This window comes from Musa acuminata, chromosome BXJ3-2 (genome assembly GCF_036884655.1).
Source record: "Musa acuminata AAA Group cultivar baxijiao chromosome BXJ3-2, Cavendish_Baxijiao_AAA, whole genome shotgun sequence".
Taxonomy (NCBI): domain Eukaryota; kingdom Viridiplantae; phylum Streptophyta; class Magnoliopsida; order Zingiberales; family Musaceae; genus Musa; species Musa acuminata.
In genome coordinates this window covers 30,261,788-30,283,193 of record NC_088350.1, presented here as the reverse complement: position 1 = coordinate 30,283,193, position 21,406 = coordinate 30,261,788, and the positions used below count along the sequence as shown (strand labels likewise).

At 39.8% G+C, this 21,406-nt stretch overlaps 4 protein-coding genes across 4 annotated transcripts; 3 read left to right on the top strand and 1 right to left on the bottom strand.

The window, feature by feature from the left end:
• Nucleotides 1-5,528: 5,528 nt before the first annotated feature.
• LOC135631980 (LRR receptor kinase BAK1-like) lies at nt 5,529-12,812 on the top strand. The gene is made up of 11 exons (XM_065140188.1): nt 5,529-5,909; nt 8,287-8,419; nt 8,505-8,576; nt 9,045-9,188; nt 9,672-9,743; nt 9,844-9,915; nt 10,002-10,114; nt 10,649-10,783; nt 10,856-11,197; nt 11,336-11,730; nt 12,210-12,812. Exons 1-11 carry the CDS (start codon nt 5,816-5,818, stop codon nt 12,522-12,524), a joined length of 1,887 nt encoding a protein of 628 aa, XP_064996260.1. The 5' UTR covers nt 5,529-5,815; the 3' UTR covers nt 12,525-12,812.
• A 714-nt stretch (nt 12,813-13,526) lies between these two features.
• LOC103975516 (thioredoxin domain-containing protein PLP3A) lies at nt 13,527-16,191 on the top strand. The gene is made up of 8 exons (XM_009390496.3): nt 13,527-13,689; nt 14,514-14,588; nt 14,694-14,741; nt 14,846-14,988; nt 15,069-15,141; nt 15,209-15,270; nt 15,594-15,691; nt 15,753-16,191. Exons 1-8 carry the CDS (start codon nt 13,606-13,608, stop codon nt 15,863-15,865), a joined length of 696 nt encoding a protein of 231 aa, XP_009388771.2. The 5' UTR covers nt 13,527-13,605; the 3' UTR covers nt 15,866-16,191.
• A 942-nt stretch (nt 16,192-17,133) lies between these two features.
• On the top strand, nt 17,134-17,943 carry LOC103976252 (classical arabinogalactan protein 9-like). The gene is made up of 2 exons (XM_009391459.3): nt 17,134-17,464; nt 17,546-17,943. Exons 1-2 carry the CDS (start codon nt 17,134-17,136, stop codon nt 17,941-17,943), a joined length of 729 nt encoding a protein of 242 aa, XP_009389734.3.
• Nucleotides 17,944-18,254: 311 nt separating this feature from the next.
• On the bottom strand, nt 18,255-21,010 carry LOC108951147 (probable glucan 1,3-beta-glucosidase A). Its single transcript, XM_018822608.2, has 8 exons — nt 20,692-21,010; nt 20,311-20,430; nt 20,033-20,230; nt 19,796-19,951; nt 19,400-19,569; nt 19,122-19,277; nt 18,689-19,038; nt 18,255-18,615 (listed from the first exon to the last, which is right to left on the bottom strand). Exons 1-8 carry the CDS (start codon nt 20,878-20,880, stop codon nt 18,434-18,436), a joined length of 1,521 nt encoding a protein of 506 aa, XP_018678153.2. The 5' UTR covers nt 20,881-21,010; the 3' UTR covers nt 18,255-18,433.
• Nucleotides 21,011-21,406: the final 396 nt, after the last annotated feature.

Sequence of the window (21,406 nt, the reverse complement as noted above, 5' to 3'; positions counted from 1 at the left end):
CAGAAGGTGTCTTTGGTATTTCCCTGGACTTAGTAATTCTATTATGCATCTTATTGGGAGAATATTATTGATGAATTATTATTTAATAAATATTATTCGTGTGACATTAAGTTAAAAAAAAGAAGATAAAAATTATTTCTTATCAATCTAACCATATAGACATGGATTCAATATATCCAATTATAGGATGTCTTTGTACATGAAAAAGAGATTAAATTGAGACGGTTAAAAATGGTTAAAAGTTATAATATGAAAAATATTTCACGTAATATATCATCTCTTCACCACTATTAAGTATAAAAGTTTACTTTTAACATAGTTAAAAAATTATCTATGATCGCATATATCTATCTTGGGTTATTAATTTAAATATCGAAGGGATCAACTCGAGAAACCTTTCTCGACCTCGATATTCATGTTAAGTGGTATCTCAAACAATCCTATGCATACAAGTTTGAATCACGTTGGATTAATGCATATGCCAATAATATATTTTCGTAATATTTTTGTCATTTTGAGGATTTGATGTCACAAGAATGCTTGTTTTATAATCATCTTAATGAATACTCGAGCGAAGAGGCTTTACCCCTAATATATAATACTTTCATCCAAGGATAGCAGCTACCACTCTTTTTGCATATTATTCATCTACTTCAATGCAAACTCCAATGTGATATTGATGCTTATTCAATAACCTAAGTCTCTTATCCCTAGGGATAACCTTGGGCCACCTCATCATACTCGCCAATATATTTTTAAACCCCACTCAGTAAATATAAATGCTAACAGGTTGATACAAGTTGTTACTCTACTTTTGCTCTAACTGATCTAATAAACGATGTCACCAACTTAATCGCAATCCCTAACTCCACCGCCATGGCACCTATCGAAATTTCCTGACCTGAAGTGGGTGCCGACATCTCAAAAACATCCGAGTCCTATCGAACTACCGACCAAGAGGGCACTCTGATCCATAATCATGGAATTCAGTAGATCGTATCACCTTCACTCTACCCCACTTGAATCCAAAACCTAATTAGTGGACTCGATGGAGGATTCCATATGAATCCAATTACAATAGAAAGTTTGACATTTAGAGGAGATGCGATGAGAGTTCCAACAATAAAAAAGGGAGGCATTGGTTGATTGTCATTCACCCAGAAAATCCAAAAGGGATCCATTCTAGTGAACTTTCATCTTCCATCCTTGCAAGTGTTATGATAGTATTGACCTGATGGAATATATTATAACATTCTGGAGATTGTCGATCATAGGGGTTGGGTCTCCTTAAGACTCTACTTTGACAATAAGTACTAGGCTTCTCCTCTCTCTCTCTCTTTCTCTTTAGCCCCTCCACTTTGTTCTAGAGATTATCTATTATAAGAAATTACTAATTAATAACAGAGCCAATGTCCCACATGCAGTCAAGAATCGTTGTGACATAATAATGATGTTACAAGTTAAAGACAAAAGGGTTAGCAATGATATAATAACAAGATATTAAATGGGTTAGCCATGACTTGGCTTACTAGAAATTCATTATAATAGTTTGTATCAAGCAAAACCTCTAAGAAGGAATGACAAATTTACTTTGCTATTTTAAAGTACAAAGACCCTTGGTAGTATTGCTGTAGGATGCCAATGTTGCTCCATATTTTTTATGATTCTTGTTTACCCTTCCATCTTAGCTATAATGGTGCATCTAGAGTTGGGTTCGACAAGTTGACTATCTTCGAAGCTATGAAAGACAAGGACTTGCCCTTACATAGGTCAAACAATAACCTTTATCTCGCTCCTCTTCTTCCTAAGGAGGATCTTGAGCTGTGGGAGCCCTTTGAAAACGTTGGTACTTCGAGGGTAAGAGATCTTTTATTCAGTTCTTCTTTAGAAATCTACTCTACATAGGGTTCCTCAGCCCATCAAAAATGGGACACCTTCTTCATGACCTTCTTCTTCATTAGCTGATCGGTGATAAAATGATGGTCAGATCGAGTCAAGGGTGATACCTCATATGACGGCTTATGGACGGACAGGGGAGGAGCCAAAGAAGCTACCATTGTACTCGAAGAGAAACTAGCTTCCCTTCTCCTTAATGCTCGAAGATTCAAACCTACATGAGATTGAAGTCATGAGGTTGCACAAGTTAATTTCTCAAAGTGCAAAAAGAAGTGAGAACAGGGGATGGGGTGTAAACAGATCCATACCCTAAGAAGTTGAGTTGAGATCCACGTCGATCAACCATTTCTCATCTATTTTCCTAATTGCCTTACAAGAAAAGAGTACATCTTTCAACCCAAGCACTTGATCTATCTCTTAATTCGACAAAAAGAAAAGTTTATTGTTTATAAAGTGTGCAGACCAAGTGAGACTGAACCTGTAATCCTAACCTATACCTATAAGGAAAAAGCATTCTTTCCGACCCTTATTATTGGAAGGGGCACTACTAACTTTGAAACTCTTCTAAGTAGCTAAGTAGTAGTCATTTTTTGCCTTACATAATCAAAAGCAAGCTTATGGATAATAATATAGATATGGTAGCACTCCCTAATAAACATTATTAAATAGCACCATAATTTGGGCATCATATGTGGTGGTAATATCTTCTACTATTGGAGGCAAAGCATAATCACTAGCTGGAGGGAAAAACAAAGTCCTATCTCTAAAGTGTTAGAAGATAAATTAAGGAGCATAAACATTAGGTCATATGGATAATAATTAGATTAAGGGACTTGCACCTAGAACCTAATTGAGATGAAGTACATAGTTTACAAGTGATCCAAGAGTTACGTGTTTATCACTAAATCTCTATCATACATGTTTTTTATAAACTCTAAATCCCAAAGAATCTCGAATTCACTAAGACCGACTATCCTGATGAAGGAGAGGTCAAAACTTCTTCTGCCCTTAAGTTATCCGAGGATGAAGCACCAATCTTCTTGGGCATTTGATGATCATGAGATTGAGAGGAGCCTGTGCGAGAAAGAAAAGGTATTCTGATTCTGCAAAGGCAAAAGAAGGTCATCAGGATCAAGGTTTGGAAGGTTGAGGTATTAGAGAACTAAGATAAGACACCCAAGAACCCGCCCACTTTTAAAAAATAAACCAAAGATCAACTCATATCGAAGAAAAGAACCGAGGCTAAAAAGAAAAAGCTCATAAAAGAGACTATAAAAGGTTCAAATAAGAGAATAAGCTTTATTCCCATGACTAAAGGAGATTTATATGAAGGAAATCAATCTATTTCCTCTTATTTTAAAGACAAGTGTTCCTTCAGAACGAATTCGAAGAAATGTTAATTGATAAAGGAGCATCTCAATAAGCGTAAAAGTGATTAATGTACAAAAACCATCTCAGAAAGCATGAAATAAAACTCAATTATGAGATACATAAGGTAAAATATATTCAAGGCACGTGAGCTAAGTAAAACTCGATCTACATAGGAAGAAACCTGTCATAATGGGAGGCACAAGACAAAATGTACCCAAGATGCATAACGGTAAAATTCGACTTGCATAAGAAGAAACTCACAACGAAGAAAAACACAAGATAAAATATGCTTGAGGTACATGAGTCGACAAAACCTAACCCATATAGGAAGAAACCTGTCATGATAGAAGGCATAAGATAAAATATGCCCAAAGCACGTGAGTTAGGAAAACCTATCCTACTTAAAAAGACCTATGAAAGGAATAGGTTAAACTAGGTCAAGAAAGTCCAACCCACTTAAAATAATGCTTGCTTAAGACATGAATGTCGAGAAAACCCAACCCCCTCAAGGCTAGCATGATGTGGAGAGGTTGTGAGCCGACCCCCTCTCCACCCGAGGTGGGTTGGTTGGGGCGTCAAACCCTTCTCCACTTGGGTGAGCTAGTTAGGCATTGACCCCCTCCAACCAAGGTGGGCTAATTGGGCACTAACTCCCTCTTTGTCTAAGGCAAGTAGGTTGACCGTCGACCTCTCCCTCTGACCAAGGTGGAGGAGTCAAGCATCGATCCCCTTTTAAGTGGTGGCAGGTGGGTCGAGCACCGACCATAATGAAGGGGTTAAGCGTTGCCCCTTCTTTCGACCAAGGTGGATGCATCAAGCATTGACCCATTCTTCGCCCTAGGTGGGTTGGTCGATTGTTGACCCCCTCTTCACTGTAGGCAAGTAGGTCGAGCATCGATCTCCACTTTTGTATAAGGTTGAGAGGTCGAGTGCCAGCCCCCTCTTTGCTCGAGGTGGGCTAATTGAGACACATCGATCGTCTTGCTACTCAAGGTGGGGAGGATAAGCTCCCAGCTCTCCTTTTTGGGTGTGCTCAAGGTACATTGGTTGGACACCTTTGCTTTACCTTCGAGAATTGATCAAATGGGTCAGATGGGTCCCAAACATTATAGTTTAAAATTCCTACTAAAGAGCTCTCGAAACATGCCTAGGGGATATGAGAATAGGGGAATAAATGTCAAAGAGAATATTATCGACCAACTACCATTTGACATATGTCCTCTACGTGGCATCCATGTTAGAAGAAAGAGAAAAATTATTCCTCGCCAATTTGCCCATATGGACATGGGCTATCTCTGCCATTATCATCTATATGGAAAAGAGATCAAATTAAGATAATTAAAGATTGTTAAAAGCTATCTTTGAAGAATATTTCATAGAATATATCATCTCTTCATTATCAGGTATAAAATCTTGCTTTTAACATAGTTAATGGTTCACTTTTTATAATTGACAATTACACTTATTTACTTGGGATTAGATGTTGGAGCAATCAATTTAGAAAATCTCTCTCAACTTCAATCTCTAAATGACACAACGAACAATCTTCTCGAAAATTTAGATACTTTCACCTTTGAGAATTTATCTGAGAGCTTAGTATTTTTACCTTAAAGGCATCTTAAATAATTCAATCTTCCCATGATATATAATCGAGAGAAGTTAGATAATCTATATCTTATTCTTTTGCACGTAGCAAAACTCTCAAGAAAATATTTTGTTTTATTTCTTTATTACCTTTTATATGTACCAACATAAGGTTTCCATGCACTATCATCCGTTCGAGAAACATATATAAACATAAATAGACAAACAAGTAAATGAAATATTTATTATACGTCTTTAAATTTGTATTCCTCTCTCGATTGCGTCGATTACATGACCAAGCCTACGTGGCATGGTAGAGTCGGCCCCACCTCGCCCTTTGACCTGTCCTCCCTGACGCCCTATTTCGTCACTCACTACACGTACGCCTACGCCCACCCACTGCCACACCCACATATTTTAAAGGCTCCTCTCACTACGCTAATGCTTCGTTCTCCGCCTTAAAGTTTGACCCGAGCTTGTTTGACCAATATCAGAACACCGTGCGAAGCATGACACAGGAAACTCTAATTACAACGAGCAAAGTAGCGTCGCTGTCGCCAAAATGAGACGGCTGACATCATGTTTGGCTTCAAATGAGTATCCAAGTCCTGTTCCTTGCATAATAATAGACAACAGATCCAGTTCGCCCTCCCTGCTAACTCAGATGAAAGCTCCTAAACGAGATGAGAACAAAATAAAGGCGGAGAGGAGGAGAAGGGCAGACCCAGAGCTCGCCGTCGAGATCTTCGCTTCAATCCCTCGTCGTCGCCCTTAGATCTCCGACTCGGTCGCCTCCGACGCGCTACGCGTTCAATTCCGGTTCCCCCTGCGGTCTTCTCGCGAGGAATGGTGGAGGATTCCGACTTCTCGAGAGGTCATAATCTCTAGGGTTCTTCCGCTGGAGCTGTGGATGGTTTCGCAGGTGCCGTTGCCTTAGGAGGAGCGCGGATCTTTCGTTGGGGAAATGGCAGCGGTGGAGCGGGAGCTGATGTTGCGTGGGTCCATCTGGTTCCTGCTGGTGTTCAATCCCTTCTCTTGGGTTCGTGGCAATATGGAAGGTAAGCGGTGCTCTTTCCTTGGACTCTCGTGCGGGTTTGGATGCTTGGCAATTTTGGAGCTTTCAGAGATCTAACAGTTCTGTGCTGCGTGAGATCGTAGGGGAGTGATTTGTATGTGTAGGAAAAAAGTCATAAAATTCTATAAGATCTTCCTTCCTTCTGTCGTCCGTTTTCTCGTGCAAGTTCATCTGATGGAGAAATAGTGAATGATTCCCTTGTGTATTTGGAAAGGGACCGCTGGCATGGTTGGAAGTCCAAACTTGGCAGGTCTTTTTGTCCATTTGGATACTTCCATTTTTTTGGGTTTGGACTTGGTGGAGTTAGGAGAAACAATTGGTTATTGTAGTTGTAAATTACGGATTATTTTCTTGCTTTATAGAGTGCAATCAATTGCACATGAAGGCAAAGGAACAAATATAATAGTGGTTTGGTAGTTATTTTGAAAATTTTCTTTTTTCTCTCTTGCTAGTGATTTTGATCAATTTCCAAGTTTTCAGTTTGTAGGTCATCGTCTGGTTGAGGTTAACGTACCTGATTCGTAAATGGTAGACTCTTCACCTGTGTGGCACGGTCTGCTGTTTTTAGAAGGGTTGTGACATAGTTGGTTGAATAATCAATATCCTAAATTGTCAGGTCCTTTTTGTCCACTTGGATTCTTTTTTTTCTTAGCATTAACTTCTAGAGTTAGGATTTTATGACTGTGATTGTATCTCAAGTGTTAGTTTCTTTTTTTTGGGTTATGAGATCAACTTTCCAGTCAAATCAATATAAAAAAGTTTGGAAGACATTGAATTGTTGTTTTGAGAGGAAGCTTCTTTCATGATAGTAATTTTTCATTTCTCTTCAATTTCTGATTTGTAAGGGAAAAATATATGTAATATGTGTGATAATCAATATTAGAAAACAGTGTTGTATCTTGAACTGTCCATTTTGTCTTTCAAAAACAGTAGTGAGATGATCCATTTTCCTATCTGTACTTTGTAACCTTCAGGGGTATTAAGTTATAATCTTATTATCTTGGCCTAATGGACCATCTAGCTTGGGCCAAAATTGGAATCATTGAGTTGTGCCTAGGTTTTCAGTTTTGTCATGTCCCTATTTGTCAATTTATTGGATACCACTTGAAACATAGATAGCTGGTTCTTTGTTATAGTTGATGTTCGCTCAGTTGACAATGTATGTTAGAGGAGCTGATGCTCAAAAAAAGTAACCACAATAAGATATGGGAGTAGTTTCAGGAAATTTGGTTTTTAGTCATGCTTGCTAAAGCCATGTTACAAGTTGTTTGATATTGATGCATAGTATATCTAAGAAAAGCGCATCAAACAGAAAAGATACTTTTTACTTTTTCTGAGAAAACATAGAGGAGAAAGGGGTTAGGTATATGAGATGTTGAATTATCAATTTAACACAATGAGGTATAGCAGGATAAGGTTTCATTATTATCTATAGACTTGTGATGAAGTTTACAAGTTTTAATGCAGATCTTGTTATGGTATGCAGATTTTGAGGTTTAATTTCCCTTTGCCCTTTGATAAGCTGATGACTTGAATAGCCTAGTGGTAGGTTACAATGTGGGAAAAAATGCATGATGCATTGTAAGATTGATGTAGAATTCAAGAAAAGAAGTTTTAAATAAACTGAAAGAGAGGTTTTAATTTTTATTTGTCATTGAATGGAAGGGCCAATAAACCATACGGTATGGAATTCAACCCAGTTTATAGCTGGTGCATGCTTCCTATGGTGGACAATTAAGCAGCTTTAACTTCAGACAGAGAAAAAGCTTTGAAACCAGAAGTTGCTAATTCTTGTATTAGGTTTTCTGTCTTGTTCTAGTTAAGCTTTTGCTAAACATCCAGTAAAATTGAACGAATGTGTTTGTTTTCTTGAAACAAACAACTGTGTCTTTATCCATGGTGAAAATTTCTTGTTGTGGATGTTTTTCTCATAATAAAAGGACCCTTTTTTGGCTTATAGTGCCTCTTGTATGATCAGAAGGTGCATTCAATCTCTTTTATTACTAGAAACTACTGAAAAGTTTAGGAACATCAGTAAAATCATTATCCACAAAAAATTCTTGGAAGAGTTGCGGATTTGTGGAATTCAATACTGCACATGTGATAATCTTTTAAAGTGGGAACACATGACCAATTTTGCATCTCTATGAATTTTCTGTTAGCTCAACGATGCATGTGTTATTCTGTGACTAATATTTTTCTTACTTGTTCTCATTCCACTCGACTTTGCTTGAAAAAACACAAGTATGCAAGTTTCTACTAGGTCCGTCTGTAACCACTTCTTTACTCTCAAAAATACATATAATGGTTGTAGTTTTATCTATATTTTCTTGTCACATGCTCAAGTCTGGTGTCAACAGGTGATGCATTGCACAATCTCAAGACCAACTTAAATGATCCCAATAATGTGCTACAAAGCTGGGACCCAACTTTGGTAAATCCATGTACATGGTTCCATGTCACATGCAATAATGACAATAGTGTTATTAGAGTGTAAGTGTGCCCATCTCTCTTTTCTTGGCATTTGTCAGTGTGGACTGTGGAACCCAATTAATTGACCATGTTCATTTTTCTATAGTGATCTTGGAAATGCTCAGCTGTCTGGTACTTTGGTCCCTCAACTAGGTCTTCTGAAAAATCTACAATATCTGTAAGTTCTGCATTAGGTTTTCAGCATCTTCTCAAATTTTTTATTGTAGATTGATGGAGCAGTTGAATGGATCAATGTCTTAAGCTCATTGTTCTACTTTATGAAATACTTCTTTTGCAAATAGTTTAAATGTTCTTGACATCCAATTTTGTCATATTTTTTGTTAGATAGCAAAATTTATTGATATAGGAATAACGAAATACGGGATGTATGATTACTCTGGTTCTTCTGTTGTGTTGTTTGCATAGAATGTACTTCCTTTCAACCTCACTTCTTAATAGCATAAATGTTTTTTAACTGTTGATCGACGGGCATACCCTAAACCAGTAGTCTTTCTTATGCAGCACTATTGTGCTGTATTTGAGGCATGTTCTAACTATGAATCGTCTAGTGGTTCTAGTTACAATAATTTCAGGCTTAGATGCTTGTTTTGCAGTTTACTAAATTATCCTATATTTCCAATGACAGGGAACTTTACAGCAACAACATCAGTGGGACTATACCTAATGACCTTGGAAATCTGACGAACTTGGTCAGTTTGGATCTTTATCTAAACAGCTTCACTGGTGAAATTCCTGATTCACTGGGGAAGCTAACAAAGTTGCGATTCCTGTAAGATTTGTTCCACCCAGAATAAAGTTCCTCTTGTTTTGTATACATTTTATTCTCAATTTAAACTACCTGTAATTGTTCATCACGCTAACGTTTTGCTTTTCTATCATGTCTAGTTATTCCACTTATCTATTTAAATATGCTCATCTTAATGCTAGTAACTTTCTGGGTAGTTTCGTAAATGCCGATTATTCAAAAAGTATACCAGGCTTTACAATGTCCTCCTTTTTTATATAATAAATCTAAGATGTCAAAAATTTTAAGGAGTTGTTAAGATACCGAAGCATCAAATAATTATGAAGTCACCCAGGTAGTTGAACCCCTATCCTTGAAGAAGAGTATCCTGCATGGTTTTATGAAGCTTCAGTAAATAATGCATTATATTGTTGATACCAAGTTTTTCCCCTACTAATTTGTATGTTTTTTCTTTTGAGGCAATTTTCTTTTACATTTGATTCTTTTGAAATTTTTGTTGAAGGATAGTCGGCTTAACAATAATAGTCTGTCGGGTCATATTCCTCAGTCCTTGACTAATATCACGGCACTCCAAGTTCTGTAAGTTGATTCAATCCTTGCCTATGTTATATAACAACTGTCTAAATTAATTTTAATGCCACTATCCAATGTTGACTTTGTTTTGTCAATAAATATACAGGGATTTGTCAAATAACAACCTGTCAGGAGAAGTCCCATCTACTGGGTCCTTCTCATTATTCACTCCAATCAGGTGCTCTTGAGTTTTGATAAAATTGTAAATAGCTTTGCTTATTAAATTGTCACTATTATTGCTGATTGTATGTTGTATATATGCAGTTTTGCTAACAACCCTCTCTTATGTGGCCCGGGAACAACAACGGCTTGTCCTGGTGCTCCTCCCTTATCTCCACCACCTCCATTTGTACCTCCAACACCACCCTCATCCCAAGGTAATTATGCCAGTAGTTTCTGCTCACTGAAGGTTACTTTAGTAATTTTCTGGTGACTTTAACTTCCATCATAGGCAAATTTGATGTGTTCCTTTGTTCTTCTCTGAGTGGTATACTACGGCAAAAACAGATTTATTTTAAATTCTGTTTTCCCACTTCTTTTTTTTTCATCCATCTAAAAAAGGGTTTGTTGGAAAGTTCTTGCTTCAGTCTGTGTGTAGAGGCTTCAAGATAGACATGATAGGGCCTGCAGCAGGACAAGGTTATTGATGCTGTATTGCTTTGAAGCACATAAATTTTATCTTATGCTACTTAGTTTATAATATACTTCATCATGTGGAAATGAATGTTATTGGGATTTGGGACCACCCATTTGTCTGGAAGTAGGCTGGTAGCTTTTGACAAGATACAACTTGGAGGATGCTTTTCAGATTATGTACTCTTAGATGCTTTATTCCATGGGTGTTAGACAGTGAATAGATTATAGGTTTTCTCATGTATGAAATATAAAGGTTGTTAAATGTCATTTTACAGGAAGTAGTGCGTCTAGCACTGGAGCAATAGCTGGGGGAGTTGCTGCAGGTGCTGCTTTGCTTTTTGCTGCCCCTGCTATAATGTTTGCATGGTGGCGGCGCCGTAAGCCACAAGAACATTTCTTTGATGTACCTGGTTAGTATCTAAGAACTAAATGTACTCCTGTCGCTGCGATTGTGAAACTTAATATTCCATTATTGTGTGCAGCTGAAGAGGACCCAGAAGTTCATTTGGGTCAGCTTAAAAGATTTTCTCTCCGAGAATTACAAGTTGCAACTGATAACTTTAGCAACAAGAACATTCTGGGAAGAGGAGGATTTGGGAAAGTATATAAAGGACGGCTTGCAGATGGTTCACTTGTTGCAGTAAAAAGGCTAAAAGAAGAACGGACTCCAGGTGGAGAACTTCAGTTCCAAACAGAAGTTGAGATGATTAGCATGGCTGTGCATCGAAACTTACTTAGGCTCCGTGGATTTTGTATGACACCTACTGAACGGTTACTTGTGTATCCTTATATGGCTAACGGAAGTGTTGCGTCACGCCTGAGAGGTATTTGTCAATCATTTATGACTTCACTTATTGCTTTTGGGAACTTCAAAGTTCAGTTACATCAATCATAATTCTAAAAATGCTTCGAGGAAGTTACTAGGGAACTACGTTCTTACGATATTTTATGTTTATTTGTAGAGCGTCCACCATCTGAGCCACCACTTGAATGGGCAACTAGACGAAAGATTGCATTGGGTTCTGCAAGAGGGCTGTCCTACTTGCATGATCATTGTGATCCTAAAATTATTCATCGTGATGTTAAAGCTGCAAATATATTATTGGATGAGGACTTTGAGGCTGTTGTTGGAGACTTCGGCTTGGCAAAATTAATGGACTACAAGGACACCCATGTTACAACTGCTGTCCGTGGAACTATCGGACATATAGCTCCAGAATACTTGTCAACTGGAAAATCCTCAGAGAAGACTGATGTTTTTGGCTATGGGATCATGCTTTTGGAACTGATTACAGGGCAAAGAGCATTTGACCTTGCTCGGCTTGCAAATGATGATGATGTTATGTTGCTTGACTGGGTAAGCCTCAAGTCTTATTCCCATTAATAATCTATGATGTACACGCTAGTCAATTAAATTTTACAGTGTGTTTCAGTCTGGTACTTATTTTTAGAATAGACCTGTTTTAGGGCAGCTCTTTTTATGGTGCTATTGGTTGCTTGGAAACTGGACATATGGATCATGTGCTCAAGTAGCCTCTAGCAACTAAGATAATAAGGTTAAGAGGATAGACAATGATACTCGTCCATGTGTTGGATTTAGCAAGAGGCACCAATTTCTCGGCCATTGCATATATCAAAGTTATGCCGTAGATATACCTGGTGAGAATATTGGTCTGTCTTAGGCTGGTATATGATAACCTATTACATCTCAGAATGGGAATGTATAAATAACTTAATGACTATATAAAATGAAAAGGGAAATAGTACTAGGTATAAATTTGTCATCTAGCATTTTCTACGTGTAAGGCATCAAGTACTTATATGTGTTGTTTTCAGGTAAAAGGATTGCTGAAAGAGAAGAAGCTGGAAATGTTGGTTGATCCGGATCTGCAGAATGATTATGTGGAGGTTGAAGTGGAATCTCTCATCCAAGTGGCATTGCTGTGCACGCAAGGCTCCCCAATGGAACGGCCAAAAATGTCAGAAGTGGTGAGGATGCTCGAAGGCGATGGTCTTGCCGAGAGATGGGAGGAATGGCAAAAGGTCGACGTGGTACGACAAGATGAGTTGGCCCCACGTCATCTCAACAATGATTGGATTTTAGACTCGACTGACAACCTTCGTCCAGAAGTATTATCAGGACCAAGATGACCGTATCATGAAATTGCTCCAAACCATCTGAAGATGATCTCTTTCTCTATGCATGTCATGTTTTTTGAACCCCATTAGACAATCCCAAGTGAGCTAAAAGTCATGTATATTAATCGATGGGGCCATTTTATCATTGTGTTATCAGTTAGTGTGTATAATTTTTTTTCTAGTAAGACCATGTCACAAATCCCTTCTTGCAAGTGGCAGATTGGATCCTCTGCTATGTTGACATGTACTAACACAAGCTTTCGTTGTCAATAAATTGAATGCTAGTCGAAGTTTGTTGTCTCTTAGACATTTTCATCGAAAAGTGTTATTGTGTTCATGAAACACAAATCATATCATAGCCTATATGATCGCTGATATCGTGTAGATTCCTTCATATATGTCATTATTGTTTATGTTCAGATTTTAGAACGCTCTTAATATTTTTTATTATCACGATAATGTTTTAAAGATTATTAATGTAAATTACAATTTCAATTAGGAGTTACTTATATTAGCTAACGGCGATCAACTATATATAATGGACATGCACGTATATAAATTTTTAGGTCTTATATTCTAAATTCAAATTCAAAAAGATATATACAAAAATCACTAATTTTTGGAGGAATACAATCAATCTGTAATTGCACTTATTCGCAAGACAAACGGCAGGCTTTGGCGCGACCTTTTTTGCCTCCGAACCCGCTCTTCCTCTTTCCATTGAGATCTGAGGAGGGCGATCGAGGGAGCTCCATTTCAATCCAGGAAAGGAAATCCCCCAATTCCCACAAGAACGCTATCCTTAGCCTTCTCTCCATTGAGATCTGTTGTTTTTGTAAAGTGATGCGGGTACGGTCTTATCGGGTTTGGATGTGCATTTGTCGGTTCGGATGCTAGTGCCTTCATGGTTAATCGGATTCGGGTCGGGTCTGTGAGATTTTCTCGGAATCCGATCCGCTGCCATCCGGCCCCTTCCCTAAATCTAGAGAATTGTCGACCTAGAATCGCACGGCTTACTCAATTTTGTTTTCCTTCGTTGGGATCTCTGAGACCGACATCGAGGAGGCGAGGGAGAGAAGGGAGAAGGAAGAAGATGGATCCCGATTCCTTCCGTTCGACGTTGTCCACCCTCGCCTTTGGCAATGTAATGGCCGCTGCCGCTAGAGACTACCAGAAGGTGCCTTTTTTCCCCTCCCCCTCCAGGATCCTCCCTTTTTTAGCCTTTATGATGCTACCTCTGCGATATCAGTCTCGAGTTTGATTTGCAAGTCTGATCTGGTGTGGGCTGATGTTAGTTCGGAGAAAAAAAATCTCCTTCAGATTCTTTTTTTCATGTTAGAAATTACAACATATCACATGATTGGATGCGAATTTCTGTGAATTTTTTTTGATAATGTTGGCAATTTCGATATGATCTGATTCATGCTTTAGTCAAAAGATGCGAACTTCCCTTCGTAGAAGGGCCAAATGAGATGCAAATGTTGTTGTTTGGCACTCTTGAGACCCCTATGACGGAAAGATTCCATTGTTCTGGATCCAAATCACAATATAAATTACTTGAACAAGACCGAAAGAGATGATATTCCAGGAGTGACGCTTTTCAGTTTATAATCATTCTGCCTCTTTCTTCTTGTTATTTATTATGAATTTGTTATGTGTAATTTTGATGTATGAATCCAAAGAAGCCTATGCAAATAAACTGCAATATTTTGCTTGGTTAGAGCTGTTAGGTAGGTACCCGGAGGAAGAGAAGATAATAATTATAGTATGTAGCTGATTCTTTGACATGCTATCAGCTCAATTAGTAGTATTAACCAATCTTTATGCTGTTCACAAGGTCTAGTCTCAAGTATATGTAGTAAGTGAGCTGCATATTTTCATACGCTTTATTGATGATGAACTTGTAGCAAGGGGCATTTGTATTTGTTGCATAGTGGAAAATGAAACATGTGAATCAGGTTTTATGTTAAGATTATTTAATTTCAAAACTCATTTTTGTAGGAAGTTTTAGCTAAAGAGAAGTCTCAGGCAACAGCATCTAACAATGAAGAAGTTGATCTTGATGAACTGATGGATGTAAGTGAAATGCTTCTTGGTCACTATCCTTAGCGAATTAGATTGTCTTATCAACTTATTCGTATGTATTAACTTCCTCATGTTGGTTTCAAATGTCTGTTTTAGGATCCTGAGCTCGAAAAGTTGCATGCTGAAAGAATTGCTGCTCTTAAGGTAATTTTCCGGAACATTTCCTTTCTTCTGGACTTTATTATGTATGGTTCTCTTGTGACACAAGTTTAAAACCATATGTAATAGTTAAACAATTCTTTGAGCAGAAAGAGGTTGAAAAGAGAGAAGTCCTCAAAAGGCAAGGTCACGGAGAATATAGGGAGATAACCGAAGGGGAATTTCTTGGGGAAGTTACCGGCAGTGAAAGAGTGATTTGCCATTTTTACCACCGGGAATTTTACCGTTGCAAGTAATATATCTTATGAAGCTTATTTTGTACTTTTTTTCTTCATCCAGTCTTTAATAGGATCTTCTAAATGAACCCTGTAGGATAATGGATAAGCATTTGAAGGCCCTAGCACCAGTGCACCTAAATACAAAATTTGTCAAGCTGGATGCTGAAGTAAGCAAGCATAGCCTGTTTTGCACCTTTGATATGGGGACTAATTACTATCTGGTTCTCGGTGCAGAATGCTCCATTTTTTGTGACGAAATTGGCAGTTAAAACACTGCCTTGCGTTGTACTGTTCAGGTGAATCTTCATTAACATCTTAAAATTTCCTTCAAATCTTATTGCCTCTGGTTCATCAACCAGCAATTTCACTTGCATTATTTCTTGGATTTGTGATTCTGATTACATATTACTGTTACAACCTTTATATTACTGGTAACCTTGCTTTTCTTTTCTGTTACAGTTCAGTATAGCTTATACTGGATTTGAGAAAGCCAGATATATATTTTTTTTATATCTGTAGGCTGATCTAGCTACAAATTAACTGCAAATGCCCCATATTACTACCAGTTAAAATGAAGATTTTATCTGAAAAATAATCCATTTGATGGTAATTCTTCCAGAAACGGCATTGCCTTCGATAGGGTAGTTGGTTTTCAAGATCTTGGCGGCAAAGACGATTTCACCACCAGAGCTTTAGAAAATCTTTTGAAACGAAAAGGCAAGTACTCTCTTGTTGATATTTTTGCCCCATGTGCTCTACCCTAACACACATATTTCAGGAATCATCGATGAAAAGAAACAGGATGACGGTGAAGACGCTGACGACGGAGAAGACCATCACAAAAGTAGGAGCATTAGGTCCTCTAAAATGCAGGATTCTGATTCAGACTAATCAGAAGACTATACGAAGATTAATTTATATAGCTTTATGCATCTTTCAAGCACTGTGCTGTGTGAAATCTCTTTTTGTAAGGTCATGCCCAATCTATTTGTGTTCTCTCTTATAAGACAATTGAAAGGTTGAAGCTCCGGACTTTTCCACCATGTTTTTTACCAATACTTGAACACTTGGTATTATCCATCCCGGCAGCTAATATTCCTTTCATCTTGTTGTATCTACTTTTATTGTTAAGATTTTGTACATTTACCGAGGAATGGAAGGCAAATCTTAGCCGTCTCAACTCGAGTAATGAAAATAACCTTTTTACGCCTAGTCAATTCAGACTCTCGGAGATGGTAGTCTCCTGCATGCACTTGAGTTTTCTTGGTTTTTGCTGAGAAGAAGAATGGATATAGAAAACTAGTAATGGTGGAGTAAAATGCTGAGAAGCTTAAATTATCACTATTATTGTATAGGTAATTTTCTTTGTAAAATATACTTTTATATCAGCTCAAAATCTGTCTATATATTTAAGTGGAGATACATTCCTATTAACATGAGAGTTTCATGAAGACACAATAAATGCATACATATATTTTCTTCCCAATTTTATATACTTATGATGATTCCTTAAAGTATAAATTATACGATCCGATAAATTTGAAAGGGTATATGGGTACAACTATTAGCTTTCACCTTCGACAAACTTTAAAACCAGCTAAGTCCGTAACACCCCTCAAAAAAAAAAAAAAAGAGAAAAAAAATTAGAGTTGAATAGCACCACTGAAATGTTATATTTTAATGACTCGAATCGTGATAGGTAAAAGATTGTGCATATTAATCCTCCTACTACGGGCAAAATTTTTGCTCTCGAGGTTCAATACCTCAGAGTAGATAGATGCTTCTGTGTCTGTCATTGACAAATCTTAGAACCAAAATACTATGATTATTTGGAGACTTAAATCATACAAATAATGTAACAAATATTCTTTTTCCCTATAACTACTCCTAATAAAACAAATAGATTAGATTTCGATCAGTAACTTCCGATCTCCAACCTAATCAATATGTTTGTGATCGTTTCACAGGATAAGACTTGATAGAGTTGGGAAGGAACAAAACTCTTCAACAGATCTCTCTCGAACTACTACTCCTCATCTCATATCTTTATATATATCGTCCAATGCAGCCTCCCTCTCTCCAGTGTATGTACATCCACCATCCCATCTCCCAACGCCACCCCATCGACACAGCAAACCTTCTTCCTCGTGCCAGCGGCAATGTCTGGGCCAGCCTACTTCATCGCAGCATTGGCCGTCTGCTTCTCGATGGCAGCCGCCGTCGCCACTGCATCGAATACGCCCGGGCATAATCCTTGCTCGTTTGCGGAGTTACCCATCCAGTACTGCAAGTCGTTCCTGCAGAAAGGCAGACATTGTTCAAAACCTAGCCTTACTTGCTGTGCCCTCGTGTTCGACATCTTCATGGTCAATCCCTCGTGCGTCTGCGAGGCGATGAAGCCATCATTTCTGGGAGTTGCTGTCGATCCCGCTCGCGTCTCCCTCCTCCCCGAACTCTGCCACCTCCCGACGAATAACCTTCATTGCTTTGGTACGTCCTTTGCGTGCTGCTTGTGTTTGTTTGCTTGGGTTACTTGATGACGCATACCCTGCTTCTGTTCATGCAATGCAGCGCCGCCTCCGTCTTCTTCTCCAATCACTCATCCGCCCCCAGCAACCCCACCGTCGAATCCACCATTGGGTTCAGTCGAAGCACCTTCGTCTAATGCGCCTCCAGCTTCGGTGGAAGCGCGTTCATCGAGTCCACCGTCAGGGCCGGTTGTAAAGCCACCGGCGAATGCACCGTCATCTTCGATTTCGGTGCCGCCGTCGCATCCACCATCTTCTTCAATCGCAGCGCCGCCAACATCGGTAACAGCACCAGCTTCTGCGCCGGTCTCTAACTCTCATCCGCCAGCGACGTCACCCGCTGCAGCCCCCTCGTCCTCTGGCGCGCTAAAGCTCGCAACGTCGCTTGCAGTATTCCTCGCCAATCTCGCATTCGCCACCGCCTTCTTTTGCAGCATATGATCTTTCGCGTACTGTACTTAGTGCTCTTAGTTTGCTAGTTGAGGTGGTATCCCTCATGCTACCCTTAGATTCTCTTTATGCTCGAGACATTTAGATGATTTCATCCCACATAATAAATAGTTTAATTTAGTTCGATTTTTTTTTCTTTGTATTTGATTACTCCAACGCCAAATAATTGATGTTGCTGTTCATGACGCTCCAATGCTACATCCTTCATCACGGCGAATAGCAGTCAATGGCTCCCTCTTGCATCTTTCTAATCATAAATCGTATCTTGTTTGAAGAGCTCTGCTGTCTTCAGATTTCAAAAGGAGAAGAAGGTTGACGCATTTCTTATTTCACATTATTGAATACGAGGAAACATTGGCCGAAAATACATTTGATGTAAGCTGGGATTGAGTGGATGATGCTCTCTTTTTATTTCTATTTTGATACTGAACGTGCAGGGATAAGGAGAACATTGGCCAAATTCTATTGCTGTTATAATGGGCTACAGAGATATGTAGCCATTGTCGATCATCCATCTCAAGCTCCAGTGGTTTTCCACGTTCTTCAGCGTCCAATACGCCCACCCAAATGTTGCTCGGCCATACACGTCCAGCTGAGCCTGCGCGAAACGCTGGTAGTCCTCCTTCGATGCCCCGCTCACCGTCCACTCTGCCACCCATTCCCCTGCAACCACAAGGTGATCAGCCCTCGACAATGGAGGTTTTGTTCAAACAAAGCTCTGACGGGGTCTGATTACCTACGAACACAAGAGGTCCATTTGCAGTGATGACGGTGTTCAGTTCACTGGACCTGTTGTTGTTCACGTAGTCGATGTTTTGCTGCACGGTCAAGCCGTTGAAGATGTCGGAGAAGAGGTTGTAGTAGTGGACGTCGACGACCGAGCGGCTGAGGCCGCTCGCGAACTGGAGTAACTCGGTGTTGCTGCCGGAGAGACGGTTCGACATGATCACGTAGGCGCTGGTCGTGTGCTTGCGGACGGCGTCGTAGCCTGCTTGGTAGTACTTCTTCAGGGTGTCGAGGGGAACTCCGCTGGCTCGGGGCTCGTTGAGCAGCTCCACCGCTAGAAGGCTTTGTCTTTGGGCGTACCTGTGAAGGAAAGGGAGGTGGATCGGTTCATGTTGGTGCTTAATCTTACAGTTGACCGATCGACAAGAGGAAGGCACCACAACCTGGCGGCGAGGAACTCGATCACGGCCACTGTTCGATCGATGGTGGAGTCGGTCGTGCCCCAGTCGATCGATCCGTCTCTTGATGCACTGTGCTCGTACCCGTTCTGCGACCCCGGTGCAGCGTGCAAGTCGATTATGACCTTCAGATTGTATTTACTGTTGCATCCAAGCAAGGATTGTTAGAGGTTTGACTTCCAGTTTCTGCGACCGACAAGGTCAACTGAACTGAAGGCTCATCCGGGACAGATTCAAAGGCATTGACCGAAGAAGTTTCTTACTCTGCCCAGGTGAAGGCGTTGTCCAAAGCTCGAAGTGACCCTCCAACGAAAGGCGACGGAGGGCTGGGGTCACTGGCGATCCACCACCCGACTGGAATCCTCACCGCATTCAACTCGGTCCCCGATATGAACTTGAAATCATCCTCGGTTATGAAGGTGTTCCAGTGCTCCTGCCACCATTCAAACGGAATCGTTAGTCAACCCTTGGATAAGAGTTAAGAAGATATTCCGGTCAAAAGTCAACTTTAATGTAAAAGATGGCCAGCTTTATGGAGGAAGGCATCCTAAAAAGGTCTTAATCATCTTAAGCATTTTGCCGACAATTACAGTAATGATCAATAATCATGGAAGATGAACATAAACAGATCTGCTCATGGAGCTCTGGAGATTTCTTACTGTCATAACTGCTGCGGCCTCTGTTCCGTAACCATTGGTGACCTGGAACTCCCCTTGCAGCGTCCCAAATTTCGTCATCAGGAAGACGGATGGATCGTCGTCTCCCCAGCTGGTGCTTTCAGGGTAATCCGCCGTCACCAACACATCGCTCTTCGCCTACCAAAACAGAGAGACGTTCGTGTTGAGAACAAGAAAGGGTTTTGTAGAAGCAGCAAGACTCGTAGCTGTTTCAAGCACCTGCAAGAACAATCCGTTGGTTGATCTGATTCGAACACGGTTGGAGTCATTGGCATTTACGACGATCTCGAACGTCTCCGATTCACCTGGTGAAGTCGAGACGGCCACTACGTCTACGCCATTTCCTTGGTCGCTGAGGCCTACGAACTGTCCATTGAAGACCCGAAACTGGAAGGTGGACTCCGTGATCCTCCACAGCTGGTTCAGAAGCAGTAAAGCTCTGATAAAAAGGCAAGTTGCTGTTCATCAGTAGGAAGAAATCAAGAAACGAGACTCACTTTGAAGGTCTCCCAGCCCGAAGCACTTGATCGGTTGGCGACGATGATCGTTCCGCCACCGCTCTCCGCGCACAAGTACATCTGCTGCGTCACCGACTTGAATTGGAGCTGAGTACCATCCTAAGTCACAAGAGACAGCCGCAAGTGACTCAAAACTCAGCAGGGGGAAGACCGAGTGATTGGATCATCTTTCTCTACTAATCTAATCATGAAAGCCAGCAAATTTCAACAACAAGAACCAAAAGATGTTTTCTTCTATTTTCTAATGAAATTGATGGCGATGGTGATCGCAAATCCATTAGGAGATAGCAGTAAGGACATAAGAGAGCAAAGGAAAACAAAAATGAAGAGCCATGACCAAAGAATGGTTGTTGTTGTTACCAAGAAATCCTTGTTGGGAATGCCATCGAAGAGGGAGGGCTGGATCCAGCCCTCAGTGACAAGCCATCCTCCGAGGTTGACAGCCTTGAATGTGCTAGAAGGGGTGGATCTGGCAGCCAAGGCAAGAACAGGAAGAGATGAGAGCAGGTGAAGGAATGGAAGCCATTTGCAGAGGTGGTGGCTTGCCATGGCTGAGCTATGACTGATTCTATGGCAGAGTTAAGCTTGTGGGAAGAGACATTTATAGAGATTTTGCAGCTTGAAAGGTGGTCAAATGCTTCTAGATTGGATCGACATCTTCTGCAGTGATGCTGCCTAACATCAACAGGCAGCTTAATTAGCCGATTATACTGGACACCATGTATAGTCTTCTGGTACAGACAGGTGGTTGGCATGAAAATAATGCTTTTGACGGTATTACAATGTAGTAATTACCGTAGAAATGATGACCAAAACGGAAAGTTAGCAGACCTTGATTCCTTCAAGATGAGTTGATAATTGCAGAAAGAATGACTTCTCTAAACAAAAAAGCAAAAGGGGATATGCTTAAAGAAGTGGTCTTGATTCTTTCAACTTCCAATCATTTGTTCTTGTGAGTTCTTAATGCCTATCGCCATGGCTTTTACCTAACTTACCTTTAGAATAAATCTTCTCAATTGATAATTTGAAGCATGCAGCAATTATTTGACTTGTATGATGTTTGAACAAAAAATAT

Excerpts from the sequence above, each read along its gene's own strand:
- LOC135631980 (XM_065140188.1), top strand. The coding sequence starts at position 5,816 with ATGGCAGCGGTGGAGCGGGAGCTGATGTTGCGTGGGTCCATCTGGTTC. Across the intron at positions 10,784-10,855 it reads ACATTTCTTTGATGTACCTG|CTGAAGAGGACCCAGAAGTT; the intron begins GTTAGTATCTAA and ends TATTGTGTGCAG. Across the intron at positions 11,731-12,209 it reads ATGTTATGTTGCTTGACTGG|GTAAAAGGATTGCTGAAAGA; the intron begins GTAAGCCTCAAG and ends TGTTGTTTTCAG.
- LOC103975516 (XM_009390496.3), top strand. The coding sequence starts at position 13,606 with ATGGATCCCGATTCCTTCCGTTCGACGTTGTCCACCCTCGCCTTTGGC. Across the intron at positions 14,589-14,693 it reads ATCTTGATGAACTGATGGAT|GATCCTGAGCTCGAAAAGTT; the intron begins GTAAGTGAAATG and ends TGTCTGTTTTAG. Across the intron at positions 15,271-15,593 it reads CCTTGCGTTGTACTGTTCAG|AAACGGCATTGCCTTCGATA; the intron begins GTGAATCTTCAT and ends TAATTCTTCCAG.
- LOC103976252 (XM_009391459.3), top strand. The coding sequence starts at position 17,134 with ATGTCTGGGCCAGCCTACTTCATCGCAGCATTGGCCGTCTGCTTCTCG. Across the intron at positions 17,465-17,545 it reads GAATAACCTTCATTGCTTTG|CGCCGCCTCCGTCTTCTTCT; the intron begins GTACGTCCTTTG and ends CATGCAATGCAG.
- LOC108951147 (XM_018822608.2), bottom strand. The coding sequence starts at position 20,880 with ATGGCAAGCCACCACCTCTGCAAATGGCTTCCATTCCTTCACCTGCTC. Across the intron at positions 19,952-20,032 it reads CCAACGGATTGTTCTTGCAG|GCGAAGAGCGATGTGTTGGT; the intron begins GTGCTTGAAACA and ends CTGTTTTGGTAG. Across the intron at positions 18,616-18,688 it reads TGGACCTCTTGTGTTCGTAG|GGGAATGGGTGGCAGAGTGG; the intron begins GTAATCAGACCC and ends TTGTGGTTGCAG.